This window comes from Bos javanicus, chromosome 1, assembly GCF_032452875.1.
Source record: "Bos javanicus breed banteng chromosome 1, ARS-OSU_banteng_1.0, whole genome shotgun sequence".
NCBI classification, from domain to species: Eukaryota; Metazoa; Chordata; class Mammalia; order Artiodactyla; family Bovidae; genus Bos; species Bos javanicus.
In genome coordinates, this window is record NC_083868.1 from 81754546 (window position 1) to 81781364 (window position 26819).

Below are 26819 nucleotides of genomic sequence, written 5' to 3' on the forward strand. Positions count from 1 at the left end.
GTTCATTCATCTGTTTTTAAAGTTAGCTGTTTGACAATAAAATAAAAATGAATTTTAAAAGGAGAATTCTCTTGCAGTCCAGTAGTTAGGACCCTGTGCTTTCACTGCTGAGGGCCCAGGTTCAATCCCTGGTCCAGGAGCTAAGATTCCATAAGCTGCTTGGCATGGCCTAAAAAAAAAATAAAAGAAAGTTGGCTGTTAAAGTTCTTTTAAAAGTTTCACTATATTAAATCATGTAATACTAGCTCTAAGAGCTAATGATTTTCCTTTTTATATCAGCACTTTATGAGATATTGAAGACCTTCACAGATTTGTTATTCTTTGTATGCTATGAACTGATTTTATTTTTTTGTTAGTGTTGTGTGAGAAGTTTTTTCTGACTCCTCCCAATTTTGAGACAGAACTTTCCCTCTGATCTTATTTTCTCCGGAGCTCCCCTTTGAGAAGGGGAAGAAATCTCAAGGATTAGGTACTAAGGGGCCGTGCTGGCTGAGAAGGAAAGGCACCCGTTTGTGGCAGCGCCTGTGTCCCACTGCCGTTCTGCACAGAAACTCCTGCCTCAGCTTTAACTTCCCCACGTGCTTAGAAACAAGAATCGCGTGATGCTCTTTACTAGCCGCAAGTACTGTATAAGGATACTGTGCAGAAACAGGCGTTAAAGGACATTGGGTTCATGTCTAGCTAAAACCCAAGAATATGATGAGGAAAAGGCAGGAATGGCCTTTTTCCTTGAGGATTTAATTGGATCAAGGGACCAATTAGACATGGTAAACTACATGTTTTATTGAAATTAATTAGAGAGTTCTAGGGTAGGAGGTCAGTGTTGTCTTTGTTTGCTTCCTATAATATAAGCAGAATAAGGGCATTTTTGTTTTTTTCCCCACTGTACCCCAGAACCTAAAACAAGTGTTTGGCTATAGTAATAGATGCTTAGTGAACATCTGTTAAATGAATATGAAACAGTTTTTTATTTAATCTTAGAAATCATCCTATTCCCCCAAGTCAGATAAAATGTCCAGTATTTAACTTCCAGTCAGAACATGTGGGTATGGTGGTATGGATTGCTCATGGTACCTAACCCTCAGCATGGGTGGCATGTTCCTTTTGTGTGAGATGGTGGATGCTATTGATGTACACGGTGTGGAGAAGCTCCTTCACAAGGGAGGACCCTTCCCTCCTTTCTCTGCTTACTTGGGATTTAGAGCTATATTAGAGATTCACTGAATTTTTCTTAGTCATCCTGAGCATAATGAATAAGATCAAAGTCTATTATAACTGCTGTGAGTAGTTCCTTCTTTTCAGAAGTAAAATGACTGTTGGTTTATCACTCATTCCCAGGCATTGAGGACTCACAGCTTCTGGCTTGAGTTTTTTTTAGTTGTGAAACTGTCTCATCAGTGTGTCAAGGCACGCCATTGTGCTTGTCTTCAGGGAAGAGACACCACCTCCATATGAGTCACTCTAGTCCAATCACAGGAAGGGTTTGCAGTGGCCACTGTGCCGGGAACAACCTTCCCTGGTGTTTTCCCGTCAACAGCCTGTTGCCCTGGGCTGATAAGCATAGACTAGAGTGAGAGAAAATTGACTTGGTTGAAGACCAGTCAGTGTCTCCATGAATCACATGTTGTTCTTCTAGTTGGAACACAGACTATGGGGTGGAGAGGGCCAGGAAAAAGAAGCCAGCTGTCAGCAACACACGCTCCTGGTGAATTCACTGATGCTGAGTACCTGCTCTGTTCCAGGAAATGGACACAGGAAAAAAGATGCAGGTAAAGGAAGAAAGAGGACAGATTTGAGTGCTGTTTGGAGAACTCAGGAAATCAATTGACAGTGAATTGAAGAGATGCTGAAAGGATGGCACAGGTGTTGGTGATGAGGCATGTGGCTCCCTTTGCCTTTATAAAGATGGTTTTGTATTTACCCTGCGCCACACAAGGATAACATTTATACATGCAGATTGTAATTTGTCTTGCATCAGGTGTATATATGTGTGTGTATATATATATATATTAACCTGGGCTCAAAATATGATGTGTAAGTATTTGGTTTTACCCAGTTATTCTTAATTACAGATAATAAATTGAGGGCCTTATAAGGGTAACTAATCACTTCATTAGAAACACAGCTTGGTTTTGTTAACTGGAATATTCATCACAGCACAGTTCTTTCACTTCTTGCATGAAAAGCTATAAGCTGGCTTTGAGATCTTTCACTCAGTCTTACCCCTCAAGATCTCATCCTCCTGAATCCAGATTCATGTTTATACTTGGTCACATGTGAAGAATGTCCTTTACTTCTGAGATTCCATTCAGCAATCCATATTTCAGGGAGGGTTCTCAAACTCTTATCTGTGAGGTTTGGCACAGCACTGACTGGGGCCAGTGATAATGAGCAAAGGCCTACTAGGCTTGCAGGTGTGCACAGCTCCCAGTCCTGCACCAGGAGAGCTATCAACCAGGGGTCAGCTGATCCTGTGAAGGAGTCCGTAGTTAATACTTTTAGTGCCCTCTCTAGGGGGCATTTATATTCAGCAGATTCTTCTGAGAAGCAAAGCTGCTGCTGCTGCTGTTTAGTCAATTGCTAAGTCATGTCCTACTCTTTGGGACCCCATAGACTGTAGCCTTCCAGGCTCAAGAAGCAAAGAATGAGCCACTATATTGAAGTTTGAGGTGGACAGTGAGAGGGAGAACCTAGAAATCTGTTCCTAAGACTCATTTTCCCAGGATTTGCTTGAGTTGGCACATCTTGTCCAAGATTTGTTGAACTGAAATATATACGTGAAATTTAAGTTTTGTTATTGGTGGTTTAACAATACCAGAGTGACATTTTAAGAGCAAAGACTTAAACTTATAGACCATAGTCAAAAATATTGCTCCCCAGCTGTGAGACTGAGCAAGGGATTCCTCAGTACCTCAGTTTACTTATCTGAAAATGAGGATACCAATCTGTACTTCACAGGGGAGTGGTGAGGCTTAAATGGAATGCTCAGCACCCATGGCTCAAGCAGTAAAGATTCTGCCTGCAATGCAGGAGACACAGGAGACATGGGTCTCATCCCTGGGTCAGGAAGATCCCCTGGAGGAAGGCATGGCAACCCACTCCAGTATTCTTCCTGGGAAAATTCATGGACAGAGGAGCCTGGTGGACCATGATCCATGGGGACACAACCAAATCGACTGAGCACACGCGCGCACACACACACACACGGCATAAGTAGTGGTGGTTTAAGGGAAAGCTTCTGCTAAAAACAGTGATGAACATGTTGGGTATATCTCTGAAACATTAATAAACTCATCAAATAATATAATTTGGAGAATAGGCAAGTGTTCCATGAAGCCCATGGAGAAATTCTGGTAAAGCTAGAGCTAAAATTGTTTCTCTGTATCGTCACAAAATGAGTTAATGAGGTGGTTTGGTAGGTGGGAAAGGTGGTATTATCTGTAGGGAATTGTACACAAACTTTGATAAAACTGGTCACAGTTTTTCTATGTCAAGTTTTTTGGTTTGTGGTTTTTGTTTTTGTTTGCTTTCTTGCTGTTGCTTTAATTTACTAAAGATGTCTTTGATAAAGAAAAATAAGTATTTTCTCTGAATAAGTAAGATTTTTGGTCTTCCTTCAGTTCAAATATTTCTATTTACCACTACCTCAGTAAAAGAAGCCCCCTTTACAAAAACTGAATATGAATCAAAAAAGAGATTTTAGATATTGACTTCCTTTTTAAAGAACTAAAATAGTGAGCCTCTGAGGAATGTGATTATCTTCTTCACCAGAACAGTATATGGCGGTTTCAGTCACAGTCAAGCATACTGATTCCTTTTAACAGAAGATGATTTTGATCTTCCTGAAAGGTTTGTAGAACCCTGCTGGTGGAGTGAAACTCAGTGGTCGTTTAATGCAGGTGGTACTAGTTGTACCTGACCCACTAGGGGGACTCCTTCACTCCTTGCCCAGGAGTAGCAGCCTGACCTGTCTTCTCACCAACATATCATCATCTAATCATTGCACTGACTCTTTTCTTTTCTCCTTCTACCTCTTTCAAGAACAATGAAGAATCCTTGATGTTTTTCTCAATGGGGAAGTCTAGAATTGTGTTGGCAACCTCTTGAAAAGTCAAGGCCTCTTTGGGAGGTAAATGAATAAGTTACAAGGTCTCAAACTATTGCTAATCATAGTCCCTGATTTCTTTTCTGTGTGGTTCAAGTAGTGGACTTTCAGGAGGTCCTTTCTGTGAATTCTCATGAAGCATGAGTGTATTTGGGCCACTTGGGGGTTTATGGTTTTGTGGACAGAAGTTTATAGACCAAGGGAATTTACTGGTTTGTAACTGCAGTTCTTCTGGCTCAAAACCCTTTGCAACAGAGCACCACAAAAATACCTGACTTAATCCTTTTATGATTTGGCCCATAATACTGCTAATATTCACAGGGACTTTACTCTGATCACGTTTTTTTCTCCGTAACAAAAAAAACCCCAAAGCCTTTTTCACTTTTTAACAGTTTTTATTTTGAAAGCCTTTGGTTTTCTAATAACTTATGTTTATTTTAAGATTCCATAGAGACAGAGGCAATTGTTCTTAATAATTTAGTAACAAAGTGACTTTAACAGTTCTACTGACTTTTTAAAATCTTGCCCTGTGCCCTGTGTGTGTGTGTGTGTGTGTTTGGGGTGGGGGTTACTTTAAAAGACAGCTGAGTGCTGTGTAGGAGATTGGACATGGCTATCACCGGTGATTCATTTGCTTCCCTGATTCATTCCTAGCCTAGGTCCTAGTTCAAGTTAGCACAGGATGTCCCTTGTACAAAATGTCCAGAGGTTTTAAGGAGAACTTTCAGAACTAATGAGGAATGGGAAGGAGATAAAGTGCCTCAAACACTAATGAGGGCAGGGGATGCCGAGGAATCTGACATAGCACTAGAGAAGGAGGCGTGGCCAGGAGCGCTGGTGGTTTCAGTCTTGGCGCCGCCGCTGTCCTTGGAGTCGGTTAGCACACCTGCCTCTAGATAATGCACATTCCATGGTGCTTTGGATTCCTTCCAAGATGAGGACCATGTGTCATCTGATGGAGCTCAAAATTGCTAGGAAACAGATGGGACTTCGTTGGGCAGTATCTGTCACTGAACCCCCTAAGCACTCTTATAGGATCCTTTTTGCTTCCTCTGTTGCTTCTCTTGCCTACAGTTTTCCCGAGATCTTCTGATCCTTAGCTCACCTAATTTTCAAATGGAATCTGAGATCCTGTGAGGTGAGTTTCCACAATATATGTTAACTTTCTTCTCTACTGTGGCCCCTCCGCATGGTTAAGGCATGCGCTAGAGTTCCCAGTGTGGTTGATCAGACTTGTGGTTAATTTACCAACTAAAAACTACAGCATTATCCACTTCACATGCAAGCAGGCGTTACACACACACACACACACACACACACACACACAGAGGTTTGGGGTGGTTCTTCAAAATCACAGAGACACCTTGACAATTAAATATGATTTTACTTCTCCAGCTGATTGCCCAGCTATTTTAAGCAATAGATTTTACCATACAAAATAATTCCTGACAGGTCCTTGAAATTTGTAATAATGGACATCTCGTTTTATCTCAAATTCACTCAGAGCTTTCTATTTCCTCTAGGCATCTACAGCACAAAGATAATAACATATTCATAAAAAGTATCCTGCTTCACTTATATGTTGAAGAGCCTTAGAAGAGCTGCATTTAAGTTTCTTTGTTTAGTTAAGATTTGATTGTCTACTTGTGTTTTTACTGTTGTCACCAATCACCTAGAATATAGAATCCATCAAAGTGGACAGTTCCCTGGCCAAACAGGAGCGTTGTAGGGCGATATTATTCTTTTCCTGGATGTTGTAGAGGCTGAGCTTCTTGCCTGAGTAGAGAAGAAAAAATAGAAGCACGTAAGACACTTGACGTACTTGAATATAAAAGTGGGAAATGCTGAGTTCCTGAATCCTAAAGCCTTGGGGAAAGAGCCTGTTTGTCTGTATTGATGGTTTACCTGCAGGTCTTATTCTGCTTTCAGTTAAAATTTTTAAAAAATCAAACTCATGTTCCTTACCGCCTTTGTTTACTCTTGTTTTTAAGGAAGACTGGGCGTGTTGAAGACTCAGACCTGGCACACATATAAACTACAGGTGTGACAAATTATTTTGGGTGGAAGGGTAAGAGCCCAAAGTTAGAGCATTTCCTGGGGCAAGAGATTTTAAAGATAAGGAGATGGAGAACAGGGCAGGAACAGGGTCATGAATGGGAATTTGGACATGGTGACAGTCGTTCAAAGAAGACAGAAGCAACCAGTCCTGTTTCTGTTTCAGAAAGTCACTGGTGGCCGAATGTGGGGTGGACGGGAGAGGAGAGAAACATGAGATGGCCAGCAGGCAGCTAGTAGCTGGCTGTAAGTGTTCTGGGGGGTGGCGAGGATGAGAAGATATGTCAATTATGTATATGTAGAGAAGCTTGATTTATAGTATAATGGAACTATGATATTATTCCTTTTTTGAAAAAAGGATTAAAAAACTTTGTTCTTCAATCACTTTCCTAAGTTATTGTATAAATTTGGCTTGTTTGCGAGCAGGGCACGTTTTTATGGATTTCAAGGGAGAAAGATCCACGTATGTTGTTCAAGATGGAGCCAAATGCTGGGTTTCTTCTCTAAAGAGGGGAATGAGGTCTTCCCTCTCCTCTTTACTCCCTGACAATGAAGGACAGAACCTGTGGGGCTGGAAGGCCCACAGCATCGTAAGTAGACTACAACCAGCAACAGCAGTGCTTTCACAGCCCCCGGAGCTCCCTGTCCTCCTCCTCTGCTGTGTGCTTGGCCCCTGGCTGGACAGGAGACCAGTAAACAAGAAGCCTGTCCTTGAGGAAATCTCCAGTCCAGAGAGGGGACAGTGCCAGCAGATAAGTAATTACAGCATAGAGGGAACTGTTATAGAAACTTAAAAGTGCATGGAAACCACTCTTTTCTGGAGATGCCCTGGAATTGTCTGCAGATGTGAGCTGGGTTTTGAAGGGCACACAGAAATCCCTCCCAAGGGAAAAGGAGTAGGGCATTCCGGGTACCCTGACGAGATGACCAGTGTCTAGATGATGCCATGGGAGTTAGCGGATCCCAAAGATCCTGGTCACTCCTGATCTGGAAACAGTCTCTCAGGGTGTTTTCCCAGGTGACCTGACTGAGCTCCAGGTGAGCAGGTTCTACTACAGTGAGCTCCATTTCCCCTTATCAATTCTCAGTTCCTCTTCTTTCCATCCTGGTCTAAGGTTAGAGATGAGACGCACTAACTTTTTAGAGATGCTTTCTCCCAGAACCCTGCTTAATGAACATTCCACTTACTCAGCTGATTGCCTGATGTGCAGTCCTGACGTGACATATTATGAAGTGTCATTATTTTAGACCCATTCAGTTAGGATTTGGGATCATCTGGACTGGGTGGAATTTGATTATTTATACACTGTGAACAAAGGAGTTTGCCAGATAAATTAATCCTCTGTTAAATAAGATTCCAAGAAGGATGCCTAATGTAATCATGTAGAAAGTAAGGTGTTTGGGTTTTCTTTATTTTTTAATCAGATTCCAGGATACTTTAAAAAAATGAATCTTGTCAATTCATGAAAGCAGCCCTAGTAGGAGTTTTAATTGTTAATTTTTTAAACCAATAAGACACGAACGTATTCTCATTTTTACAAAAAGTGAACAAACCAGAACTAAAATAAAAAGTACATGTCTCATTTTGCCAACTAAATGTTTGTAGCTACCTTTTTCTTTACATATACACACATCTAATGACATGTAGTTTTGTTTTGCACTCTTGTAAAATAGGATCAGCCTAATCTGTAACTAGCTCTCATCTTACAGTATTCTAAGATGAGTGTCCTATGACCACAAACATATGTCTACTTCATTCTTTTGGACAGCTGTATAATGTTCCATATTATAGCTGTACTACGATTTACTTATTTATCTCCCTAATGGTGGATATTCAGATGATTTTCATTCTTTGTCAGAACAAAGCATTAGTATCTGTCTTTATTCAAATCTTTGTGTCTGTGCACAAGTTTCTTCCAATAGGATTTCTGTTGAATTCTTGGTTAGTAGTTGGAGTCAATGTTTATTTATACTTGGAGATAACAAAAGTATTTTTCTTAGAAATACTCAATTTTTCCTGCAAATTATGCTGCCTTTTCTATAAATAGTTAGGCTTGTGACATCCTTTGTGGAGCATTCCATGGAGCCACTGTATGGGATGGTGTCAGCAATTTTATTATAAACTCTTGCCAAAGGCAGTGTCAGAAATGAGCCTTCATAACACAGAAGTAGAAATTAGTTCTTGATTCTTTTTTCTCCTTCCTATCCTGACACAAGATTATAGAGATTCTACAGAGTGGCTTATATAGTATAGTCATTTAAGCAGCTCTGGTAAAGCATGAATGCATTCTTATTTTTAAAAAATAAGATGGAATTAGGATATGGGATCTGGAAGAGAGGGATGGCCCTCCCTTAATTTAATAAAAACAATCTGAGAAAACAGGAGCCCCTCAGATCTTTTATTGTTTGTTTCTTATTTCCTCTGCCTATGTACTTCTCTCTCTCTCTCCTTTTTCTCTCTGCGTGAATTGTAACATTGCTTTCTGTGGCTGTTGCCCAGATTAAAGCAGTGGAGAAATTTATGACTTCATAGAGCAACTATTTGGTACCTCTGATACAAAGGAGAGGAAAAGTAACGGGGGCATGCTTTGGCTGCCGCATCTCCACTCTTGCAGCCCCCGAAGGGGATTTTTATGGGATCTCAATGCCAAATCCTTCCAGTGAAATGACCTCGCCAATATTGAAATGTGATTTGTGTTTTCCTTCCAAGATCTAACGTGTAGTTCAAAGATAGAAAAATTCTTATCTTCTTGTTTCTTTTCTTTTTTCTATCTAATTTTAAAGCTTAGGTAAAAACAAGAAATGATCTAAATCAGAGTTATTAGACCAGTAAGATGTCTTGGAAAAAGAGAAAGATCTTCTGAATAAAAAGGCAGGAGAAGGATTTCCCTGGTAGTCCAGTGTTTCCAGTGCAGGGGGTGTGGGTTCAACTCTAGTCAGAGAACTAAGATCCCACATGCATCAAGGCCTAAAAAAAAAGGCAGAAGGTCCAGTAGGGTTGGGCTAGGTGGCGCTAGTGGTAAAGAACCCACCTGCCAATACAGGAGACATAAGAGATGAGGGTTTGATCCCTGGGTCGGGAAGATCCCTTGGAGGAGGGCATGGCAACCCACTCCACTCTTCTTGCCTGGAGAATCCCACGGACAGAGGAGCCTGGCAGGCTACAGTCCATAGGGTCGCAAAGAGTCAGACATGACTAAAGCAACTTATCACACACACGAGTGCACTTTGGTGGATCCAACTTGTGTAAAATAGAATGAGCATGCTCTCTCTTGCCAGTGTATCAATAGAAAGATATTACTGTTGGGTGAAAAAAAAAAACCAAGATGCAGTGAGTGTGTAGAATATGCAAATATTTCTCCAAGAAAAGGGGAAAACAGGAATGTATATTTGGATTTACTAGTATTTGCATAAGGAAACTGAAGGTTACACAAGCAATGAGTAAGACTGTTCGTGGAATGCCTCTTTAAAGTGTCCTAATTTTTGAATTAGGACTGTATTACCTACTCAGAAATAAAAAATAATTTTTTAAAAGGAAATTCTGAGGTGTTAGCAAAGATCTTGTTTGAACCCACTGTATATGTGACTTTACTTCTCATAGGTACCTTTTAGGGTAGGGTCAGTTGCAGGACCATGTATTTTGAGGAGAAAGGGAATAATCTGTAATTATAACACATATGGCAATTTAAATTCTACCTATTTTGATAGGAAATTGAAATGGTAGATTTGCATCTAAACTATTTCTTTAGCTTGTTCAGACTTCTTAGGTTTGTTCTTAATTTTTTTCTTCAAAGTAATTGAAAACTTTAAAACAAGATGCTCTTTTTTTTGTTTTTTAATTTTTAATGAACTATAGCTGATTTACAATATTACATTAGTTTCAGGTGTACAGCATAGTGATTCAGTTTTTTTGAGTGTGAGTTTTTTTTCAGATTATTTTCCATTGTAGCTTATTACAAGATGTCAGGTATGATTCCCTATGCTATACAGTAGAACATTATATAATGATAAAGGGACTAAAACAAGAGGATATCATACTTATTAACATACATGCTCCCAATATAGGATCACCTAAATATATAAAGCAAATACTAACAAACATAAAGGGCAAAATTGATGATTAGCTTAAAACAAGATGTTCTTGATTCACAATCAAAACCCCTTGCCGAGGCCTTGGTTAACACATGAGAAAGTGTGGTATTAAGCCTGTTTGTTGTGTCTTTGCTTTTATTTTCTACAGGAGCAGGAAAATTCAGATTCGAAACATCCCTCCTCACCTGCAGTGGGAGGTAGGCCAATGTCATTTCTGTATTTATTATCTTCCTGCTCTCTGTCTTCACTTGCTGATGGAGTAACAGGGCATTTTGTCCCTTTGTTATAGTTCCCTTTCACATTTAGGAATTAGAGGTCCTCAGACTTCACCTTCTTCAGCACCCTAATGGGAATGATCTGCCCTGAGTTTGGGGTCAGAGTCGTCCCTTTTGTTGTGCTGGATATACACTTTGATCCCTTATGTTCTGTCTTCTCGGGAACCAAGCACCAGCAGACAAACTAAACAAAATAAATGCCTTGCTTGTGATTTTTATTTCATGATTTTAGAAAAGATTTTTACCTTTCTAAATTATGATGTGGGAGGAAATAAAATAAATTGAAAATCAATAAGAATCTAAGGTTCTCTGTTAGTTTGGGCAAGTGTTTTGTTTATTTTGAATTAATTGTTGTGAATAACAGTTAAGACATATTTTCAGAGTTGTAAAACTTCTTACAAGATTGTTACATTGAAATAAGATAGAATATGAGGAGTAGCCTTATTGCCTCAAAGGCACACTGCCCCATGTTCCCCAACTCAAATGGAATCAAAATAGACTTAAAGGAAATAGAATGTTTTGGCTAACATTTTTGTTACTTTAAGGGGAAAAAAAACACTTTTTATTGTGGAAAACTTTGAGCATATACATATCTCATTGCTTCATAAAATAAGGAGATCCCTAAAGGAAATCTGATGGAAGAATGGTTAAATCTTTCAGAAAGGAGAAGTGCTTTTTGTACATTAGTCTGCTTCTCATTTCAAAAGCAAATGGGCTCCAACCATCATGAACATGATTGTTAACAATTACTAAGAACACTGCTGTGCTTCCTCAGTGAACAGACTACTCAGCAGCCAATAAGCAAATGAAAGCTCTGTGTATCTATTCATTTCTAGCTGTTTTTATGAAGACCTGAAATTCTGACAGTGAAGCTTCTTTTTCAGGTGTTGGATGGACTTTTGGCTCAGTGTGGGACAGTGGAGAACGTGGAGCAAGGTAATAAGTGCTGAAATTAGCCTGTTGAATTTTGAGAGGAATATTGCCTGTTACTTCTGAAGGTTGGGTCAAATCCAAGGACAAATAACAAGTTTAAATTCCATTGAAGCAAGCTTCCTAGAGTATATGTTTGTATATCTGCATGTATGTAAGAAATGTCTGTATCTGTCTATCCATATCTATTTTTTCAAAGAATGATTTTCAGACTATTTTTCTTATACTCTGTAATGTACTCAAGCACTGGACAAATTGCTGTCAGGATGGGGGAAGCTTAATTCATTTGGAAGTAACTGTATTTATACTGTGACAACTTTCCTCTTCCTGATTAAGAACAACATATCCCTGATGTCTTGGACTGTTTCTCAAGGTGTAGGACTCCTACACCATTATCACCTGGAGCACTTGGGAAAATGCAGTTTCCTGAGGCTCACCATAGACAGATTTACAAAGTAGAACTCTCTGGGGGAAGAAGTCATGAAACTGTATTTTAAACAGTCACTTCCAAGTGATTTTTCTGTGTACTCATTTGAGAGCCTCTGTCTTGGGAACAGTGTTGTAAATCCCCAGAAAATGTATATTCTTTTTCCTGCCACTTTATTTTTACCTTCTAAAACATTTACCTTTACAGACTGTGAAGTCATACATAACTTAATATTCACTTAGGAAAAAATCACAGAAAATGCATTTTCTCATATGCAGTCTATCTGCTAGTATAGTTAATATAATAGTTTTTAAAGCAGTAACTATTCAGATGCTCTATACTCCATGAATATTAAAAATATTATTATTCAGTTTCATGCTGCTGACTGCCCATCCCCAAGTTGGGAGGTAGGCCCACCAAGGTAAAGGGAAAGAGCCTGGAAAGAAGACATGATTTATAAGGATTCTGTTTTCTCAGTTCTTGTTATTTCCCTCAAATGCAAGACATTTTAGTAAGAATTGGCTGTTGTAGGCAAGATGACTTTCCAGACATGAACCTGTACAAGTTACTGGCTAAGACCATGTTATAAACTCAGGACAGTGCCATGCAAGGAAGCAATACTCCAGGCCCCTGGGGCAGTCCACAGCTCCAGGAGCACCTGTGCCCTTGAAAGCACCCAGTTTCTAGCTGCCTCATGACTGTAGGGTATAAGTGTTGGGCTGTTGTTTTGTTCTGTTTCATAGGTAATTCCTGATTCAGCAGGAAAGCATTCTGCAGGAGAATTTTAAGAATCTTTATAGAGTGTTCATGTCCAATGAAATAAAGTATTTGAATGGAGTTAGTTCAGTTCCTCCTAGAATCACAGGTCTGATTTCCTGAAGACAGATGTCTTTGAAGAACAAAGAATATAAATAAGAATGAATCTGAGACTTTTAGTGGGTAGCTTTATTCAGGAGGTTCAAACCCAGGCCCTTCTTCTTTTTTGGGTCTACAGCCTCATCTGTTGGACTCCAAAGTGTAACTATGAGACCTAGTAGCATTCAGGGTATCAGCACTGAGAGAGGGTGGTTGTGGGTGCACATGCCCTATTTTGCACTGAGAGGTGCAGTCCTGTGAGGACCTTTGTGTTAGAGAGCAACACGAACACTCCGAGGCTGAGGCCAGGACTGGCTTCAGTGTTGGTGGCCTGTATGTCTCAATGGCAGTTCCTTCCTGAGGAGTATGCACCCCTCCCCATAAGGGCCACAGCTGCTTTGAAGTTATTGGATAACAGTGACCATTAACGTTTTTGGAAATCGTATGGAAATTATTAGAAAAATCCATGACCCCACAGATTTGAATATTTTCAGGGAAGTGGGGAGGGTAAATATAGAATTCCTGAAGCTCTAACATGGGTTCAAAATTAAAAATCCTTGCACTAGAGGCTTTTATTATTACTTTGGAAAGCAGCTCTAGTGTGGTTTTCTTGAATTATGCTCTGCTTAATGCCGTTACTTCCAAGTCTCCTAATAGCTTAAATGTTTTAATGGAGAAGATTTTGAGTTAGTCATGTCTGTTGGTTTTGGGGAAACCAATAAACTTTTGGTCTAAGTTTACTGACTTGGATGGAGAAAGTTTTGTCCTGTCTTTTGAATTCATTTTTAACACCTGACTTTGGAAGAAGATGTATCAATTATTAATCAAGATAAGCCAACTCACAACAGTGATACCTTGTTAGCCACTCTTAGAGTTTATATGTTCTCCTCTTTGGCCAAGTGGGTTGGAATTGCCAGTTTTCTTGATTCATTGTACACTGTTACTAGATTTAACTCACACAGCCGAATTCAGTCAAAGCGGAACAAATGTTGTAATAGTTCAACCTTATCCATAAACAAACAATTAAAATTAAAATGCTTTCTTATTTTTTATATATATATATATCCAATTATCCAAAAATTATAGCAGATAAAACTGATAGTGGTACAGTAAATTAATGCAAACTTCTTGGAGAGTAATTTGAAAACAATCATTAAAAAGCGTTATGTTCTTTTGACCCGATTATTTTTCTTCTAAATGACACTAAAAATAATTCAGAAGAACACAAATCAAGTGGCATTTGCAACAGTAGTGATTTTTTATCAACAGTCTTCAGGGTAGCAAATACTGAGAACAACCATTTGTCAACAATTAAGGAATGGTTAGGCAAAAATCATGGCCCATTTGCTTGCTGCAATTCTATGTAGACATTAAAAATGAAAAATCCAAAGACACTGTGCATATACATATACACATGCAGAAGTGTTGATAAAATATGGAAAATACTGCTTTGAATTATATATACAATTGACTACAAATATGTGTATACAACTGATTGTAAATTACTGTGAGTGCACATGAATAAAGATAGAATTCAAATAACTCTTAAGTTTGAACAATGAGATTTTTGTGCATTTTTCTCTAAGTCTATTTACATTGAGCCAGAGGGCTACAACTTTTTTTTTTTTCTGTGACAATGTAGTTTTTGCTTCTTTCCTAGTCAACACAGACACAGAAACTGCCGTTGTCAACGTCACATATGCAACAAGAGAAGAAGCTAAAACGTAAGTGGATTTAGCTTATTTCCCTTTAAATCTGGGCTGGGGAATGCCGAGGGAGCTTGTCTTTGGATTCCATTGAATCCTGTGTTTATAAACCTTTTCTGAAAAGATGCAGATCGTTGACGCATCAGTAGTAGTAGTGTAGTCGCTGAGCCACGTCCAACTCCATGCGACCCCATGGGCTGTAGCCCGATAGGCTCCTCTGTCCATGGGATTCTCCAGGCAAGGATACTGGAGTGGATTGCCATTCCCTTCTCCAGGGGATCTTCCCGACACAGGGATTGAACCCAGGTCTCTCACATTGCAGGTGGATTCTTTACCATCTGAGCCACCAGGGAATGCAGATCTTTGACACATCCATACAGCCCCAGGGAATTTATACCAGGGTATCTGTTTGTTGACTGTACAGAGATTTTTTATCTTGAAAAATGTTGAGCCTTGGCATCAAAACCAAGGTGGGAGCTGTATCTTGAAACAGTCAGGAGTAGAGGACGCCATGTCTCTGACACTGTGTCCCCTAGAGTCTGCTTTGACAACTGGAAGCCACTTTCACCTGGAGCTTTCTCCATGCACCATGAGGAAGAAACCCAAGCCTGTTTCTGTCCACACTCATTGGATGAATGCTGAAACTTCCTTTTCCCTCTATGAATATTAGAAGGGGGGAGGGGTTCACCTCTGTGACATCAGCCCAAGGGAGCACTGTCATCTTGGAGTGGTTCATCAAAGAGTGCCTGGCTCCGGCTCTTCTTCCTGTTCACATTCACCTCCTGACCCCACTCATGGCGACATTGCTTCAGTGATGGTTAATTGTGAGCTTGGCTATTAACACACATGGGATTGACTATTTTAAAAACAACAACAAAAACAAGTTCCTTTTTGTAGAAGGCCCATGAAGTGCCTGTCAGGTCATCATAACTAGAATTATGGTCACACGTGGTCATGCTTTATGGAGGTGGCATAATATTCATATTGGTTATACATCCCAGAATTAGTGTTTTTTTCCAGGGTTTCCACATCCATGAATACGTATTTAACCCGTTCTCATACCACTGGTTTTCAAAATGTTAATTTTGCATTGAAAAAGGCAACAGTCATTTGCTGTTGACTTTTTAAACATTTTTAAATTTTATTTTATATATTCTTTTGGCTGTGCTAGGTCTTCATTGCTGCACAATTTTTTCCCTCTAGTTGTGGCAAGTGGGGGCTGCTCTATAGTTGTGGTGTGCCAGCTTCTTTTTGCAGTGGCTTCTTTTGTTGCAGAGCACAGACACTAGGGCACTCAAGCTTCAGTAGTTGTGGCTCCCAGGCTCTAAATCACAGGTTCAGTAGTTGTGGTGCCTGGGCTTAGTTGCTCTGCAGCATGTGGGTCTTCCCCAATCAGGGCTCAAACCCATGTCTCCTGCATTGGCAGGCAGATTCTTTGCCTCTGAGCCACCAGGGAAGCCCTGCTATTGACTTTTGCACATGGATTTAAGCAGGACACATTTACTAACAACTCACCTTTACAGTTTTTGTCCAGCTGCTACTTAGGTAGGACTTTTGTACATGATGCTGCTACTGCTAAGTCGCTTCAGTCGTGTCTGATTCTGTGCGACCCCAGAGACGGCAGCCCAACAGGCTCCCCGTCCCTGGGATTCTCCAGGCTAGAACACTGGAGTGGGTTGCCATTTCCTTCTCCAATGCATGAAAGTGAAAACTGAAAGTGAAATCGCTCAGTTGTGTCTGACTCTTAGCAACCCCATGGACTGCAGCCTACCAGGCTCCTCCATCCATGGGATTTTCCAGGCAAGAGTACTGGAGTGGGGTGCCATTGCCTTCTCCGTACATGATACTACTTTGCTGCTTTTATTGAATTCACAAAGTGCTGCTTTGTAATAAATTTGCAAACCCTATGGACTCTCTGGTGGCCCAGTGGCTAGGACGCCGCACTCCTAATACAGGGGGCCCAGGTTCTGTCCCTGGTCAAGGAACTAGATCTCACATGTCACAACTGAGGGTTTGCACGCCACAACTAAGAGTTCACATGCAGCAACTAAAGACTCAAGATCCTGCATGCCTCAACCAGGACCTGGTGCAAATAAATAAATATTTAAAAAATTGCAAACCCTAAATATTAACCTTACAGAATAGGGTTAATTTTTTTCACATACTGCCAAAAACGTGGAAAAAATTGCTCCACTTCATGTATCATTTTTAAGATAACTATTTATCAAATTGATAAATCTTTTAAAATAATAAGTTGTATTTCTGAGACATCAAGGAAACAAATGCTCTCTGAACTGCTATGGGATAGTAAATGTTGAAACCTTTCCAGAAGGACTCTGAGCAGTACTTAAGATGTTAGAATTCTGCCTGCTCTCCATTAGGAAATTCCATTAGGAATTTGTCCTGTGTGTAAAGTTGTAGTTGCAGAGATACCCATAACAACACTATTGGAATAGTAAACGATTAGGAGTGTGTGTGTATATATATATATAAAACAATAGAGAATATGTTGCAAAAATGATGGCAAATCAATAGAATGTTAACCAGTAAAAATTAAATTTCAGGATATTTAATCACTTAGAAAACTAGAGTATTAACTATTTTTAAAGGTTATAAAGTATGTTTGGTATTAATCCATTTGTATAAATAATAATATATTTAAGAAAGACATAGGATGGACTAGGATGGTTTTCTCATTTGTGCTTATCTACTGCTGGATTTTCAGCAATAACTATATCACAGTTAAAATTTTTGAGTCAATTTTATGCCGATATTTACAGAGTTTCTGATACAGCCTTAAGTGGTTAAAAAAGAAAGCAGGACAACACATTGTATATCAGGCCAGACCTATACTTGGTGATTACTTGCTAACCACCCTCTGTGAAAGAGCAGAGATGGTGTGTGTTTTGCTCACGCTGCATCCTCAGTGCTGAGGATGGCACCCTCGTAAGCAGTTAGCAAAGGAGGGTGAGTGAACTGGTCCACTGACCCTGGACTGTGGGTCTCTAACAAATCCCCTGCTGCATTTCAGAGCCATCGAGAAGCTAAGCGGGCATCAGTTTGAGAACTACTCCTTCAAGATTTCCTACATCCCGGATGAAGAGGTGAGCTCCCCTTCGCCCCCTCAGCGAGCCCAGCGTGGGGACCACTCTTCCCGGGAGCAAGGCCATGCCCCTGGGGGCTCTTCTCAGGCCAGACAGATTGATTTCCCGCTGCGGATCCTGGTCCCCACCCAGTTTGTTGGTGCCATCATCGGAAAGGAGGGCTTGACCATAAAGAACATCACTAAGCAGACCCAGTCCCGGTACGTGCCTCCGGGGCTTCCTTTGCTTCCTTCTGAGGGGTCCCCTGAGTGCTGGTGGGTCCCGGCCATTCCCAGGTTGCTATTGCTTGCATCAGCAGTGGGGGGCTGTGCTGGATGGGACAGTGGCTTCTTTAAACAGAACTACTAACAGACTAACACAGAACCCAGGGCCTTCATGAGCTTTTGTACCAGTGTCCTAAAGGTCATACCTGAAACACTAATAATTCATAAAAAAAGGTACTAATGACCTCACAGTCATGAATTGTTCTCCTAAGCTCTCTGATGCCTGTGAATACATCTACATATTTTTAAAACAACAGAGGTATGGGGCTGAACTTTATGGGATCCTAGAACCCACTTACCTTAGCTCTCGCCTCCTCTCCTGAGTCAGAGCCCAGGGTGATAGTCATTCTTTGAGACCACCTAGGGAGTCTCACAAACAGCTTCATAAAGGCAACGGGTGAGTCACTGCTACATTGAGTAAGAAATAAAGTACATTATTAGCCTTATGTTTAGTCTTCTGTCTGCTTAAGGAGACTGACTTGGTAGTAGGAGTTGTAGTGGATAAAGTAACTTGTGAGGTTGTTGATTTTTGTATGTTCCTAAGACCACAGCATGATAAAATGAACAAAGCACAGGACTTGAAAACAAAGACCCTTGTTCACATTTTCCCACTTAATAGCTATATAAGCTTAGAAAAATTTAAGCTTTCTGAGCATCAACAGATTTTTCTATACTCTAGGAGTAGTGTGAGAATTAGGACAGTCAGACAGATTGAATGAAATAATTATTGTGAAAGCACTTAAATTACAAAGCACCAAATTACAAGTATTAGTTATTTATATTCCTAATGCATTTTTCTCAGGTTATTGAGGGTTTTATAACCTGAAAGAGGAAAAACTGTTTTCTTCAAAGTGTCTGAGTTATTTCCAAAAAGTGGACAATTATGTGAATCCCAGGGTTTATAATCATAGGAGTGAAGTGATAAGATAGTAGTCAGAGGAAGTACTATTGATGTTTCTTTTGTTTTAAAATCAGTCCCCTTTTATTCCTGTAAGTCTGCTTCCCTGAGAAAGTGATTTTTATTTGTATGTCTTTTTGTTCCAAATATTATTTGAAGTGGCTTTATAAATGTAGCAAGTTTAAATAGAAGTGAAGTTAATTCTCAAAGTGTGTGCCTACTTTTTTAGAAATAGGCCCCAAACTTGGATTTGGACTTCTAACAACCAAAGTAAAAAGGGATACAATTAATTATGTGATTTTGAAAGTTAACAAAAACAAGTAGAGCCACAACTACCCAAAGAAGTCTGATAAAGTCATCAAGCTTTGGAGCCATTAGTTTTAAGAGTCTGGAAGAAGGCAGGCTGCCAGTGGCAAGGAAACCAAAAACTTAGGCAGAGAAAGGGCATGCCTCTGTTTTCTATCCACACTCAGATATATAAAGCTTGCTTGAATTTGGTGTTTAGAGTTGGATTAACATATGGCTTTTAAAAGCTGCAATCAGTTCAGAGACTGGCACTGTGCCAATGTGCAGTATTATCCTGCTCACTTTTAAGATCATTTGAAAGACTACACAAAATACTTCATTTACCAAACTGGCTTCATTACCACATTGGCTTGGTGCCTTTGTCCAATAGCACTCCTGTAAGAAATATTCCTTTCTAAGTGGAGTTGCAAAGAATTCAGGTTTGGCCCAAGACCTCCTGCACTGCTTGCTGCCTTCTTGGAGAATGGCATTGGTTGCAAATGTGCTAATGACACTTATTGTCTGTCTGTGTCCTTGCTGTACATTGGCCAGTGCAACACTTTCTTGGACTAGGGTCCAGTGCCAGATGACGTTGTGCTATGGCTCCTGATTCTTTTCCTGCAGGGTAGACATCCATAGAAAGGAGAACTCTGGGGCTGCAGAGAAGCCCGTCACCATCCATGCCACCCCAGAGGGAACCTCTGAAGCATGCCGCATGATTCTTGAAATCATGCAGAAAGAGGCTGATGAGACCAAACTGTAAGTTTGCATGCAATGCACAGACTGCTCAACAGAAAAGAAGATTAGGTTCTCATTCATTTAACCCAGGAAAGTTTTCAAAGAGCTGTAAATCTATTTCTCAGTTAAAGGGAGCGGGGGAAGGATTAATTTTCAGGTATTTGTTCCATAGAGACTACAATGGGAAATAGATCTTTTATGTTTACAACGTGGCTATTTCTCTACTTGCACGTTTCTCTTGGTGATCCTAATGCTTCCGTCACTCATTGGCAATAATTATTGATGGGAACATAACCGTGTTGTCCAACGTGTGTGCTAATGGAAATGTTCTATATTTGCACTGTTCACTATAATAACCACTAGCCAAATGTTGCTGTTGAGTGCTTGAAATGTGACAAGTGCAGTGGAGGTACTGAATATTTTAACTTGATCCATTCAGATTTAAGTCGTCACGTGTATGGCTAGTGGCCATCATATTGGACGGGGCAGATTCAAAAAGTACATTTGCACCAAAACCATCAAACGGGTTTTGCTCCTAAGCCCCTTGGACTCTTAAGCTTGGATTATGTTTCCTTAAATAGTAGAAACTGGTATCTGAGTGGCTATTTTATTCTTTTTTCTTGTATCTCCTTTGTCCATTTCTTTCACAAAATATTGCTTAGGATTCCTGTTGTACCAATTTGAATGACAAATACAGTTCATAGTAACTTGTATAATTTAGTAATACAAATTTATTAATTTGTATTATAAACAAATTAATGGTAATAGAATAGATAATATAATAAAAAAGGCTCTATGTAAGTCTGGCAAAATCCACTTGGATTGTGGCAGTTTTATAAAGAAGCAGTGAGGGATGAATTGAATATAAAACTAATTTATATTCAAACAGTGTCAAATAATAGTGTTCCAAAACCAAGGAGATGAGAGTACTTAAAAGAAAAACATTGCAAATTCTTAGGCTTCATGAGGAACTCTAACATTTTACTTACGAATTACTTACTATTTGGGACTTTTGGAATCCCCCAAATGCTGTGACTTAATTTAAAGAAGCCCCTCTCTCATCCAAATTATTGAGAACTTTATAAATGTTACCCTCCTTGGCCCTTTGAATTAGGTGTCATCATCTTACAATATTTTAAAGAATCAAAAAGACTGCTAAATAAATTGGATTTTTAAAGTATTTATGTAGAGCCAAGATAGAGTTTGAATATCTTTGAAATATGTTTTTTTTTTTTTTAAATGAGGCACCATGCTGAGCACTGTGCTAGGGGCTTAGGCTACAACTCTGAACAAGGTCCAGTTCCTTTTTCTTTTAATCCAGTGTGAGACATCTGCTAAACAAACAGTTACACCAGTAAGTAATTAAGCACGGCTATGATACGTGCTATAGTGGAAAACAACTGCAGGTAACTGAAGGCCATAATCAAGGCTCTAGAGAGACAGAAAGAGATTTAGGGATTTCAGAGAAAGCTTTCCTATGTAAGTGACATTTCAGCTGATCCCTGAGGAAGATGAGTAGGAGGTGGAGGATGGAGAAGAGAGATCCTAAACTTTGCTTTTATTCATTTATGTGCATGTTTGGTCTTGTCTGACTCTCTGCAACCCCATGGACTATAGCCTGCCAGCCTCCTCTCTGTTCATGGATTTTTCCAGCAGGCATGCTGGAGTAGGTTGCCATTTCCTCCTCCAGAGGATCTTCCTGACCCAGAGATTGAACCCACGTCTCCTGCGTTGCGGCCAGATTCTTTGCCACTTAGCCATTCATTTACCAAATATTCATTGAGTACGTACTATGTGCCAGGCACTGTTCTGTGTCTCAGTGAACAAAGCAGACGAAAAATCCTGCCCTCTGTAAGTCACATTCTAACGGAGCTTCTTCAAACATCCCTTTATTTTGAGGCTGTTGTAGTGCATCTGTTAGATGGTTTTGGTCTCAAGTAACAGAAAACGTAACAAATGGCTTAAGTAATAAGAAACAGTTTTGATGTCACATAATTAGAAGTCCTTACTCTGGGAGAATGACTGCAGGGTCAGTTGAATCATAGCCTTAAAGGCCCATGACTTTTCTTTCTGTTTTACTGTCTTCAGTGTATCTGATATGCCTTTTCTTTTATCAATTGAGGTGATCATGTGGGTTTTGCCCTTCATTCTGTTAATATAGTATATTATATTAATTTTTATATGTTGAACCATCTTTTCATTTCAACTTAAAAGACTCCTTTAGCATTTCTGGTAGAACTGGTCTAGGAGTAATGAACTCCTTTGACTTTTGTTTATCTGGAATAGTCTTAATTTTCCTATCATTTTCACAGACAGTTTTGCTAGATACAGTATTCTTGGTTGGTAGTTTTTTCTTTCTGTGCTTTGAGTATGTCATCCCATTCCCTTCTGTCCTGCAGATTTCTGCTTAGAAATCCATCTGTAATCTTAGGAAAACTTTCTTGTATGTTACTAATCACTTTTCTCATGCTGCTTTCAAGATTTTCTCTTTGAGTTTAGACACCTGGGTTATAATGTGTCTCAGTGTGATTCTCTCTTGGTTTATCCCAGCTGGATGTTCTTGGAGCTTCTTAAATCTGTGTGTCCATTTCTTTTCTCAGATTTGGAAAGTTTTCTGCCTATTTTCTTTGAATAAGCTCTTTCCCTTGTCTCTTTCTCTATCCTTCTGTGATTCCAATGACATGTTTCTTGATCGATTTGATAGTGTTCCAAAAGCCCATTATCCTGTCTGTACTTTTTTTAAAATTCTGTTTTCTCCCTTCACTTGATGATTTCACATGACTGATATTCAAGTTTTCTGAGTCTGTCTTCTGCCTGATCATATCTGCTTTTGAATCCCTTTAATATTTCAGTTATATTTTTCAGCTCTATTATTTCTGTTAGGTTGTTTTTGAATAGTTTCTTTTTCTTGGTTGATATTCTCACTCTGTTCATGCATCACCTTCCTGATTTCATTTAGTTGTTTGTATTCTCATTTAGGTCATTGAGCATCTCTGTGATCATTATTTTAAAGTCTGTCAAGTAGCTCATAGATCTGCATTTCTTTAGGGTCAGTTTCTGGAGTTTTATTTTGATCTTTTGATTAGACCATGTTTCTATTTCTTTCTATGGCTTATAATTTTTTTGCTGGAATTTGGGCATCAGAAAAAGCAATCACCTCTCAGAATCTTTGCATACTGGCTTTGTTCAGGGGAAGACCTTCACTAGTCAGCCTGGCTGGAGGTTTTAGGACCTCTCAAACCACTTCTGATTTCTTTCTCCTCCTGGCTTCTGACTGTGGAACTGCAGCTCTAACATACTATACACCTCTGTTTTCAGCAGCTTCCAGACCTGGGCACCAGGCTTGGCAGCTCCCTAAGTTAGGAGAGACAGAAACCTCTCTCTCAGGCAGCCCCCAGGCAAGCCAGAATAGAATGTTGGACTCATTGTCCAGTCCTTTGTTTCTGTCCCAGGGGAGGGGCCTTGGTGAGGAGGATTTCCTCCCAGTTTGCCCTTGCTATGTTGTGTAGGGGAAGGAGCAGGAAAGGCATGCCAGATGCCACAAAACTTCTTACTCCTTTTGCTGGAATCCCTTTTCAGTTTTATAAAAGCCTGGGTGGTATAGCTTCTCCCCTGACCTCTAGAGTTCTCAGAGATTTTAGCCTATCTTTTGTTGTCAACTTGGTGTCTCTGTAGGGATAGGAGGGCCTGTTGTTCCTAGTCTACCATCTGACTGATGTCATTATCCCTTGTGCTTTTTTTAAGAGCAAGGAAAACCTTCCTAAAGCTACCCTACAGACCTCTTCTGATACCTCGTTGGTCAGTCTTTCTCATGGACCTATTTCCAACCAGTCACAACAAGGGAGTAAAATTAACATGATTTGGCTTGTGTTCATCAGAATTCATGCACTAGGGTTAGTGAGAAACCCCGTTTCTCCTAAAGCCCGTGGCCACTTGGTAGCTGAACAGAAACAGCTTCTATTTGTAAGAAATAAGGAGGGTAATAGCTCTTAATCCCATGGACAGAGACACCTGGCGGGCTACAGTCTGTGGGGCTGCAGAAGAGTTGGACATGACTTAGCTACTAAACAACAACTATAGCTCTTAAGTCAACCATTGTGTTCAACTTAAATGTCAAATTGTTGCTGGTCTCTTTCAGAGCTGAAGAGATTCCTCTGAAGATCTTGGCCCACAATGGCTTGGTTGGAAGACTGATTGGAAAAGAAGGCAGAAATTTGAAGAAAATTGAACATGAGACAGGGACCAAGATAACAATCTCATCGTAAGCCACTTGTTCCAATTAACTGTGCCCAGTAATGGAGACTGTGAGCATTGTGATATGTCCAGCTCGTTCATCTGCTTTTCCTTATAATGGGAATGTAATCATAAGATAATCATATAATTATCTTCAGCACTGTCAAAACAGATGCATAAGTAGTTCCCACTCAGACCTTCTCTACTGATATCATCTAAGTCACTGCAAAGAGTTGAGATAAGATGGCAGATGTTCTCTGCCACAGTGTGAGGTGAGGGTATCCATCCCTGCCTCTTCCACCAAGACGTGAGTGTGACCCTTCTGGGATTTTATTTTTCCTTTTGAAAAAAGGAAATTTTTCTCTTTTTCCTGGTGGCCAGCTTGCAGGATTTGAGCATATACAACCCTGAAAGAACCATCACTGTGAAGGGCACAGTTGAGGCCTGTGCCAATGCCGAAATAGAGATTATGAAGAAGCTGCGTGAGGCCTTTGAAAATGATATGCTGGCTGTTAATGTAAGTGCTGACTGCTTTCTTCTCCACTGGTTTTCACATATGTTGTCAGGCAGGACCCAAGCCTCTCTAAGAATAATTGTCGTTCGGAAAGTAAAGAAGCACTTTAGGAGTACAGAGTTACACCTTTCTCCTTGGGGGCAAGGGCATTAGAATAATCAGGAGACGAACTAGTAAAATATGCTAAGTACACTCGACAAAATAGTGTGAAGTCATTAAAATCACAGCTTGGAAGATTTTTAAATCAAATTGCTTATGATATATTGTTAATTAAGAAAATATATTAATATAAAAGTGTATGTAACTAAGGTTTTAATTATATAAAATATGAGTCAAAATGACTAGAAGGCTGCATATAAAAATCAAGACAGCTGTTATGTTAGAAAAGTGAGATTTTTTCCCCCCTCTACTTTCCAGTTTTAAAAAAATTTCTGATGTTCACCTCTCACTGATCTGTCCTTTCAGATTGTCCGATAACTGTTGTCATCCACCTCGACTCTAATAATTCTAGCAGACTGATTTGGGTTTGTCCTTCCTGTTATTACTACCTGGTTTCAACTTTATAATGGGGAGACACCATCCTGAAATTCATTCAGAAATCTTAAAAATATTTGTCCTTTTAATCAAAAGCACAAACTCAGCTCAGAGGAGTAAATTTTTTTCATTTTTTTATGATAATGATCTTTTTAACATACACAAAACAGGAAAGGATACTATGATAAGCTCTCATGCCCTAATCTGGCTTCAGCAGTTATCCGTTCATGGCCTGTTTTGCTTCATTTGAACCTTCATCCACGTCCCCACTCCCACTTGGATGACTTGGAAGAAAATCCCAGACTTTGTAACATTTCACAGAGGACTAAATGTTGAGAAGGGACTAGGTGGGTGAAATGCAGCCCCAGCTCCCTCACTGCAGCACTTGGCATAGGACCTTCTTAGTCAGGTCAGTACTGCCTTCCTGCCTCACCCCAAGTCCCACCTTAGCGGCCCACATGATAATTACATGGGACATGGTGAGCATGGTGAGGAGACAACTGCAGTGTGACCTTCCCTCCCCCCATTTGTGTGTATTTGTCTGTCAAAGTATCATCCACTGATCTCGTTTTCTTCTTTGGGGATCTTGATGTCCTATGATAAACTCTTTCTCTGAACACCCAGAAATGCTGCAAAGGCTCTGGGTGTTCCAAACATCTTCCCCTGAGCATGTGCATCACTTAGGTTCATTCATGTCTGTGCTGAAGTCATGCATTGATAGGTGAATAACAAAATCACTAGATCTCACACATGAATGGGATAAAGGCTAAGATCCTAACTCTCCCGTTCCAGACCTTCTAAAAGAAGGCAAGCTACTGGGTGACCCTAGAGCCACAGATGAGCAAAGAGAAAATGTTAGAGATTTGCTCAGTGGTCGGGGAGGCAGTGGTAGGATCAGGAGGCAGGTTGGTTACAGACCAGGGTGGGAGATACATTATCCCTCTGCCTCTGAAGGGCAGCCTGTGTGAGCATCCCCGTGTTTAAATGTGAAATAAGCAAGCGAGATGATCACAAAACTGTCAGCTAAATGGTAAACAAGCCAAAGTTGTGGACCATTCCAAACATGGATAAGAGTTTACACATGTGATATCTTAATGAGGGGTCTGATTTTTCCCTGGATAGAGTTAGGAAGAACTGTTCAGCCAACATGTTTTAATCATATTCATTCAGCAAATATTTATTGAGTACTTACTATGTACCAGGCACTGAGCTCACAGCACTAAACAAGACAGTTTCTGTCCATGAGGAAATTGCTGTCTGAAAGGCAAAGAGGCAGCTACACAGGCCATTCAAATACTATGTGATGCCTGCTGTTTTAGGGGAACATGAGTGTGTTAGGGCACACAAAGGGCACCTGAGCTGAGGCCTTTGGGATGAAAGAAGGTTCCTTGAGGAGCGGACACCTAAAGTCAGGTGAAACCCGCACGATGAGTAGGATGTAGCCAGCCGAGGACGGAGACAAGCAACAGTTCTCGCAAAGCAGACAGTGTATGCGGGGGATCCAGAGGGGAGAGAGGAGCAGGACTGGGCAGGGTGTGAGTGAAGGTTAGCAGGAGAGGCTGGCAAGGTGGCATGGGTCCCCAGGAAGAGCCTCATTGCTGTGTTAAGATGTGTAGACACTCGAAGCAGCAGAGAAGCTCTGAAAGGAGCGCCACCATCAGGTTGAGGCTTGGAGAGCCCGCCCCGGCAGCAGGGTGAGGAAGAGGTCCACGGGGCCTGAGTGAGCTGAGTAGGAGACGCTGATGCCATCCAGACAAGAGATGGAGGTTGACCCAGGCAAGCTGGGCCTCTCTGGTCTCCTCCCC

General features: G+C 40.3%; 1 protein-coding gene across 2 annotated transcripts in view; it reads left to right on the top strand.

The window, feature by feature from the left end:
• The window catches only part of IGF2BP2 (insulin like growth factor 2 mRNA binding protein 2), a 169529-nt gene that overhangs the window by 116937 nt on the left and 25773 nt on the right, over window positions 1-26819 (top strand). For both annotated transcript variants that reach the window (XM_061413605.1, XM_061413611.1), the window contains exons 3-9: window positions 10401-10449; window positions 11412-11463; window positions 14400-14463; window positions 17477-17749; window positions 19620-19754; window positions 23872-23994; window positions 24348-24483. In XM_061413605.1, the coding sequence (XP_061269589.1) occupies window positions 10401-10449; window positions 11412-11463; window positions 14400-14463; window positions 17477-17749; window positions 19620-19754; window positions 23872-23994; window positions 24348-24483 (832 nt within the window). The remainder of the gene's footprint in view (window positions 1-10400; window positions 10450-11411; window positions 11464-14399; window positions 14464-17476; window positions 17750-19619; window positions 19755-23871; window positions 23995-24347; window positions 24484-26819) is intronic.